Source organism: Salvelinus sp. IW2-2015, linkage group LG26, assembly GCF_002910315.2.
Source record: "Salvelinus sp. IW2-2015 linkage group LG26, ASM291031v2, whole genome shotgun sequence".
NCBI lineage: Eukaryota > Metazoa > Chordata > Actinopteri > Salmoniformes > Salmonidae > Salvelinus > Salvelinus sp. IW2-2015.
Genome location: NC_036866.1, coordinates 38,479,039 through 38,487,701, shown reverse-complemented (window position 1 = coordinate 38,487,701; position 8,663 = coordinate 38,479,039). Strand labels below are relative to the sequence as shown.

Here is an 8,663-nt window from a genome sequence, read left to right as displayed (position 1 = left end):
ACCACTTAGTTACACTTTTGCCTTATGGCAAGGTGCTCCATCATGCTGGAAAAGGCATTGTTCGTCACCAAACTGTTCCTGGATGGTTGGGAGAAGTTGCTCTCGGAGGATGTTTTGGTACCATTCTTTATTCATGGCTGTGTTCTTAGGCAGAATTGTGAGTGAACCCACTCCCTTGCTGAGATGCAACCCCACACATGAATGGTCTCAGCATACTTTACTGTTGGCATGACACAGGTGTGTGTGTGTGTGTGTGTGTGTGTGTGTGTGTGTGTGTGTGTTTGTGCCAATGTTTGTGTTGCTTCACAGTCCCCACTGTTCCATAAGGTGTTTTTTAATCTGTTTCTTAAATCTCATTTTACTGCTTTGCGTCAGTTACTTGATGTGGAATAGAGTTCCATGTAGTCATCTATGTAGTAGACAGACAGCTCGGTGCATTCAACATGTCAGTACCTCTCATAAATAAAAGTAGTAATGAAGTCAATCTCTCCTCCATTTTCAGCCAGGAGAGACTGACATGCATATTATTAATGTTAGCTCTCTGTGTACATCCAAGGGCCAGCCGTGCTGCCCTGTTCTAAGCCAATTGCAATTTTCCTAAGTCCTTTTTTGTGGCACCTGACCACACGACTAAACAGTAGTCCAGGTGCAACAAAACTAGGGCCTGTAGGACCTGCCTTGTTGATAGTACTGTTAAGAAGGCAGAGCATATCTTTATTATAGACAGACTTCTCCCCATCTTAGCTACCACTGCATCATTTTGACCATGACAGTTTACAATCTAGTGTTACTCCAAGCAGTTTAATCATCTCAACTTGCTCAATTTCCACATTATTTATTACAAGTTTAGGGTTTAGTGAGTGTTTTGTTCCAAATACAATGCTTTTAGTTTTAGAAATATTTAGGGCTAACTTCTTCCCTGCCACCCACTCTGAAACTAACTGCAGCTCTTTGTTGAGTGTTGCAGTCATTTCAGTCGCAGGTGCATGGTAACAGTTGAATAAGATGAGAAAAAAGAAAAAAGCCAGCACACTGCTCTTGATAGTATCACTGCTCTTTATTAAGCTTTACGTATCGGCCTCAAGGCCTTCGTCAGAGCTTTTCTTATTTTTTTTATTTTTTCTAACTGGAAATTGTTACGCTAAGCAAAAACTGTTCACTTTTCTATCCAAACAATGTTCTCTTCAATTTCCCTAAATATGTTTTTCATGTTCTTATCTTGCAGAGATCATTCAATGAGAGAGATGCTCAAATACGCAACACAGACCAGGCCATGGTGACAAGGTCTACCTATCTCTCCAAAGGGAGGAGGAGAGCATCAGAAGAGATGGTCAAGCCCTCTGGCCTAGGTCAGGCCATTGTCTTCCAACAGGTGAGGTCACTCCTATGACTCCTGTGACGCTAGTCCCTTGACCAACGGTGCAGACGAAAGGTCTGGCCAACCTGAATGATGTCATCAACAGTGCTGCATCGCCCAGTGAAGACAGGATGCCACCTGTGAACAGCAGCTTTGAGTAGGTACAACTACTTAAAGTATACACACCGCTATGGCAGTCAATGAACGTCCGTTGTGTATGCGGATGAGTGTTTCTAAACTGCGTTATCATGTTGTTTATTATAATGTGTTCGGTGTGGTTTGATGTGATACACAAGAGTGTTCAGTGTGGTTTGATGTGGACACGAGCATCTCGCAAATATCATACCACTCAAACATAACATTCAAACMCGTCCGTCTGATCCATATCCTTTAACGTTATAGAGAATCATTGTCAAATAGGTGAGTTTCTGGGTTGGCGCCATGTCTGGTGGGCGTTATGGTAAGGTTATCTTTCCTGTTTCCCCTCTGGTCTCTGTGTCTGTACCCACTGCCCACCGCCTACTGAATGAGGCTCTAGGGGCGTTTTTCAAAGGAAGAAGGAAATGAGTTTTTCCCATGCTCCTGTGCGTCGGGACATTTATCACCCAGATCACTAGGAACTGCAGAGAGGGAGGAAAAAGTGGCTTGGCGTGGGATCTGTCACCAGAGCCTCAACACATATGTCACTGAACTATTCAGCTCTGCCACTGAAATGGGGGACGTTCTGTTTTGACTGCGGGAACCGACATGCAGCACGTCGAGAAATCATCTGGAGACATTCACCTGTAATTGTCATCTTAGCATCCTCCCCTTTGTTGACGAATTCGAACGATAAGATGATTATTAAGGTGAAAGTGATAATAGGTCTGCTAGGTCAGCTATCTCTGGTCCAATGATTGGTCTGAGATTAAAATTACAACAACAAAAAACACCAGTACCCTACCTTGGAGGCAAGGATACCCGCATCCCACTACAACAGCTAGAGATGCACTGAAGTGGCTCCCTGGTTCAATTTGCAGATCAATCAAGTTAATGGTTCATAGTCACTGGCAGTTTCACCTTATCTGATGTGGAGAGTATAGGGAAATCACTCCATTCCTTCTGTTCCAGAAATGCAGTCATGATTATGATTATACACTCCAGTGTTTTGACAGGGAAATATTGAGCTGCTTCTGTTCTTCAGTATAGCTACACTACCGGTCAAATGTTTCAGAACACCTACTCATTCAAAGGTTTTTCTTAATTTTTTTTACTATTTTCTACATTGTAGAATAATAGTGAAGACATCAAAACTATGAAATAACACACATGGAATCATGTAGTAACCAAAAAAGTGTTAAACAAATCAAAATATATTTTATATTTGAGATTCTTCAAATAGCCACACTTTGCCTTGATGACAGCTTTGCACACTCTTGGCATTCTCTCAACCAGCTTCATGAGGTAGTTACCTGGAATGCATTTCAATTAACAGGTGTGCCTTCTTAAAAGTTAATTTGTGGAATTTCTTTCCTTCTTAATGCCTTTGAGCTAATCAGTTGTGTTGTGACAAGGTAGGGGGGTATACAGAAGATAGCACTATTTAGTAAAAGACCAAGCTACAGTTCATCATTACTTTAAGACATGAAGGTCAGTCAATACGGAAAATGTCAAGAACTTTGAAAGATTCTTCAAGTGCCGTCGCAAAAACCTGGTGAAACTGGCTCTCATGAGGACTGCCACAGGAATAGAAGACCCAGAGTTACCTCTGCTGCAGAGGATAAGTTCATTAGATACCAGCCTCAGAAATACAGCCCAAATAAATMATTCACATKGTTTATGTAACAGACWCATCTCAACATCAACTGTTCAGAGGAGACTGTGTGAATCAGGCCTTCATGGTTGAATTGCTGCAAAGAAACCACTACTAAAGGACACCAATAATAAGAAGAGACTTGCTTGTCCAAGAAACACGAGCAATGGACATTAGACCAGTGGAAATATGTCCTTTGGTCCTGAGTCCAAATGAGAGATTTTTGGTTCCAACCGCCATGTCTTTGTGAGACTCGGTGTGGGTGAACGGATGATCTCCGCATGTGTGGTTCCCACCGTAAATTATGGAGGAGGAGATGTTATGATGTGGGGGTGCTTTGCTGATGACACTGTCTGTGATTTATTTAGAATTCAAGGCACACTTCACCAACATGGCTACCACAGCATTCTGCAGCGTTAAGCCATCCCATCTGGTTTCGGCTTAGTGGGACTATCATTTGTTTTTCAACAAGACAATGACCCAACACACCTCCAGGCTGTGTAAGGGCTATTTGACCAAGGAGACTGATGGAGTGCTGCATCAGATGACCTGGCCTCCACAATCCCCCGACCTCAACCAAATTGAGATGGTTTGGGATGAATTGCACCGCAGAGTGAAGGAAAGCAGCCAACAAGTGCTCAGCATATGTGGGAACTCCTTCAAGACTGTTGGAAAAGCAAACCAGGTGAAGCTGGTTCAGAGAATGCCAAGAGTGTGCAAASCTGTCATCAAGGCAAAGGGTGGCTATTTGAAGAATCTCAAATATAAAATATATTTTGATTTGATTTGTTTTTGGTTACTACATGATTCCCTATGTGTTATTTCATAGTTTTGATGTCTTCACTAGACATCCAACTGCACCAGTCTCTAGTGTAACTAGTAGTTTTAATAATAGGGTGATAGGAACAGTGTCATCAGTTGTAATGAATGCAATCCAAATGGCTCTCCGTGGACACGTACTGCCTTTTCAAATAGAGTCCAGGTGTCCAAAGGAAAGATCCAATCACGMAAAACACAGGGGCGGAATACGTCATAACTCTGACACAGGAAGTGAGCGTGGCGATCTGCTTGCCAAAGGTACAGTTGTGAATATGAGGGCCAAGAATTTAAGGATATATGAAGGGTGGAGAGGAGCAGGCACGACATCACCTGGGGCCCTCTGGGAGAGGTAGAGCCCGCAGGCTGGACAGGCAGGCAGTCAGTCAAGCACACTTAATGGTACCAATGCCAGCTCCTTTGGGCCCCATTAAAGAAGGACAATGCCTGTGGTACTACTGTACTGTATCAGAAATGCTGACCTTCAGTGGAGATTGAGAAAATGTCATCTAGGAACACTTTATCATTGGATGCACTATATAATTATGTGAAAATATTTAAAACCCTCCTGGCTCTTGATGTATTTTTTTGCTGCATTGTACTCTGACGATATTATAGTAATGATGCATTAATGGTATGTCCAGTYTTTCCTTTGGCCCAGGGGGCGAAACAGCCTGTACATTTAAATTAGTTGGTCCCTCGTCATAATGAGACTACTTTCCTGTCCCTGGGACCTGGGTGGGAACAATGACTAACACGGCACACATTAGTGCAGTGCAGGGTGACCCGTGGGTCACTGGTTACTGCCGGTGCACAAGGCCTGAAATAGTTTCTCTCTCTGAAGTGGACAAAGAAGCACTGGCTGCTGCGGGATCTGTTATTGTTGTGATTACCTGGCTCAAAAGGCAAGCCATTCTCCCTGGACCTCTGGAAACACACTGCGCTCTGCCAAGGGGCCATGATAATCACCAGCCCAGCCCATTCCTGGGTCAACACGCAGGACAGTAGGGGGAATTCCACAGACATCAGCCAGGTAGGGCTATTATTACAAACATCATTAAAACTGTATCATCCTCATTCACTGTAGGCTGCACACATACTGTACACAGGTATACAGTAGGATRGCAATGTCACCATTCGCAATACTGTATATGTAATCGAATTGTTGCATTGTTGCATAGCATGAAAGGAGGAGTACTGTATGAATGGAATGCGTCTAGCCACGAATATGAGTGTAGATCAGTTTGCATCCCCAAACTGTGTTCCTTAACCAGGTATTGAAAGGCACTGTAGGAAATCTTACCCCCTTGTGTCAGGGATCTCTAGCTGTCTGCCAGAATTTTGGGTACGCTCTGAGCTACGCCCTGCCAGAATAAGCACACTAGTTAATGATTCGGAACTCTGGCTTATCTAGGCCATCGAACTCAACAAAAGCTATAATTATCTGCAAAATAAACTCTCCCTCTTGATTGTTAGACAAATAATGCATTAAACAGTTTCAGATAAACTGGATTCTACTCAGTGCTGCTGGCCCCTATAGACTAGAGAAGCCTTTGGCCTACATCTGCTACTGTAGGGACCACTTCACTAGATGCAGGGAGTCTTGCTAGTTAATCAGAAAAMAAACACCTTAGTTAACTAATTGTTATTTGAACACTTGCTTTACGAACATTTCAACATTTTGCCCTATAAAAGGTTCCCTGCATATATTTTATTTTTGTATGACTCAGCATTGTACGACTCATGAGGTTTGCTTTATATAGGCCCAGACATTATTTGGGGCTTTTTTTCTGCAGTTTACCTCCCACTCCTCCCACTCTTGTTGGCCATACACCATGAGGGCCGTGGAAGCCTGGCACTCGCTTGGAGCTCTCAGCCAGGCTTGAGCAGCTGGGATCTGGGAGAGCTCCCTGCAGTTCTACAGTGTGCTGGCAGCCCCCCACCACTCATAATTCTGCCTTTTACTTCCAGCCAGCTACAGAACACAATACAGAGGAGCCCTGTGCTGCCGCACACACAAACACACACACACACACACACACACACACACACACACACACACACACACACATTTTTTCAAATGCAATTCAGAGGAGACCAAAGGCGGAAGAAAGTAGCAGACGCCTCTTAGATGCTCGGCTTGGCTTTGTGTGCCACTTGACACAGACGGTCGTGCACAAGATATCTGTTGTTTATTGTTTATGACAAGACTCCTGACCACACTTCATGCTCTCTTCATCTGCCTGAAAAGGGAACAGTCAAGGGCTTTGAGGCTCCGGATATTAGGAGCAATGAGTGCTGTCTTGCCTATCCATTGAGTGGAGGTGGAGGAGCATGTTAGACCTGTGGTGGTGTTTATTTTATATTCTATCCACTGGTCCAAAGTAACTTCCACGTTGTGCATGTTATTTGCTCAGCTGGAGTGCACGGGATGGAGGGGTCTGAGCAGTGTCTTTCCCCAGGGGAGGAGTGTCACAGTGGAGACGCACCTGTAGGTGAGTCTGGTGGGCCTGTCCCTGGCTATACAGGTAGTGGTGAGTGCCTACTCAAACACTCAACTCTGAGCTCCACCCAAACTCTAAAACCTCACCGTTAACAGCTTCTCATTGGCTCGTCCTGGGTCCTCAGCAGTAAAAATAAATTCCTTCCTAATGGCCCATGAAAGCAGTGATTCACCACATATTATTGTTTGAACTGTGGCGAATCTTTCCGCATTACCTCAGCATTGTGCTTAAGAAACCCCTATTCATTTCACACTGACTGGGGTTTATTTTCACGCAATTGGCCTTATACTCGGTTTGATTTATTTTGAGTTCTTGAAAAAAGTGCACTTTTGGTTAATGAAGAGGCCAGCTGGACACTTGTCATGGGTGACGGTGATAAAACATGACGAGTGAGGAGTTGAAAAAGCCTGCCGACTCTGGAGAGGTCAGTGCRCCGCCATGCACCCCCATAAAAGACTCAAAGTAAACAGACTTTGATGGGACTGGGGAGGACTCTGAGACTTGGACTGTGTTCTGGTAAATAATTGCATTCATTGTTCCTGCCACTGTTGGTTATGGTCACAAGCTGTTTGGTAGGCCCCTGTCTGTCTGGTGCTCCCCATGAGCCCAATGTCAGCGTCTCGCCACCGAGGGTAACAACTTGTGCCAGGGGTGAGATGCCAGCTCCCTGACCCGGTGGCCCGAGTCTGACGTGCCGGGGGCGAATGGGTCTGCGGGTCTGTTATTAGGCAGAGGCAGGGCGTGCTGGGCGCATGCATGCTGCTCCACTGTTAAACAAAGATAGTTCAAAGAGCACATTCCTGCCTCTGCCGGGCAGCACTTGCAGTGTCAAAGCTCTAGATAGTTTAATTGTATTGCTGCCCTTTTATCTCCCCTGACTTTGTACAATCTGATTGGAAGCTTTACATTTATAACTCACCATGTGAGTGGCGGTGGGAACGGGCATATGGCAGCGGATTGGTCAGATCACCTGTGCACCTTGGCTAAAGTGAAGAATTCCTTTCAGACAAGCTCTGTGATATGGCGCGTCCACGTTGGATGGCAGTACAGTATCTGGATGTACAGTAATTCCCACACACTGTAAACCTGTCATAGAGGGAATGCCATGCAATAAAAACCAGCAGCGTRGATGACAATGCACAATTTGTCAGATTACCAACGCGAACAGAGTTGAAAATTTGCTTTCGATATCTCAGTACTTCACTAGCCATTTTAGTTAACGTAAAACACAACGTGTGCCAACGTGTCCATCACCTTTCATTACGGCAGCAAATGTTGAAGTATGAGGAAATGTAGGCTGTCACCAAAGAACTCACTCTTTTGGCAGAGTCTCCACAGGAAGTAGTTAATTTGCTCTTTGTTTGCCTTCTGCCTTTGGGACTCCTCCGAGGACTGAGAGAGCAGAGGGCCTCATGGACAGATGCTTCAATATAGAATGTAACATGAGAGCCATTGKGATTTTTTTTTTTAAGTCTCTCTCTCCCTCTCTCTGGTCTCTCTCTCCCTCTCTTTGGTTTCTTCCTCTCTTCTGCCTCTCCAATCTTTAATCTTGTCCAGGAGTTTCTTTGCATTATTGCTCCAAAGTGCACTTTGCCAAACTAGCGTGGGAACTGACCCGGCCCATTCAGAGCTGAATCGTCTGTATTCTGTAATGATGGAACCTCAATGACATCATGTGCGTTTCAGCACAGGCTCTGGTAACGGCGCCGTGCGCCTCGTCAAAATACCAGTGGCTAAGCGGAACGTGCGGCAAACTCAGCAATAGAAGTCAGATGCTCTTGGTTTTATTTAATTTTTTTGTCGGCCTGACACTGAGGGGCCCCCACAAGGGCCGGGCCTCGACTGTAAATGTCAGAAAATGAATGCAGGCCTTCGTAACAAAGTGGAATCTGATATAATCCACCCCAGCCACCGCGTTTGATCTGCACCTCAGCGTAACAAGTCTTGAAAGAGTGAAAAGAGCATAGCATATCTAGGAGGTTATGGTATTTTAACTTATAATTTGACGTCATGGCCAATATAGTATTTCCGTGTGTTCATTGACATTATGAAAACTATTGGTCGTAAATTCATGTCTTTCTGTAGGCCTAGGCTTTTTTGGATATCCTGTAAAATGTTTAGGGCCGGGGGGCCCTATTCAATTTAAACCGGCAAGCAGGTTTCCGGGATGAGTTTGAGTTGATTTGCGCTTTAG

General features: G+C 44.6%; 1 protein-coding gene across 1 annotated transcript in view; it reads left to right on the top strand.

Annotated features, from left to right (window-relative positions):
* Positions 1-8,663, top strand: part of ccnd2a (cyclin D2, a) — a 209,481-nt gene that overhangs the window by 82,855 nt on the left and 117,963 nt on the right. Inside the window, exon 2 of the mRNA XM_070435262.1 lies at positions 1,226-1,514. Coding sequence (XP_070291363.1) covers positions 1,489-1,514 — 26 coding nt within the window. The 5' untranslated portion in view covers positions 1,226-1,488. The remainder of the gene's footprint in view (positions 1-1,225; positions 1,515-8,663) is intronic.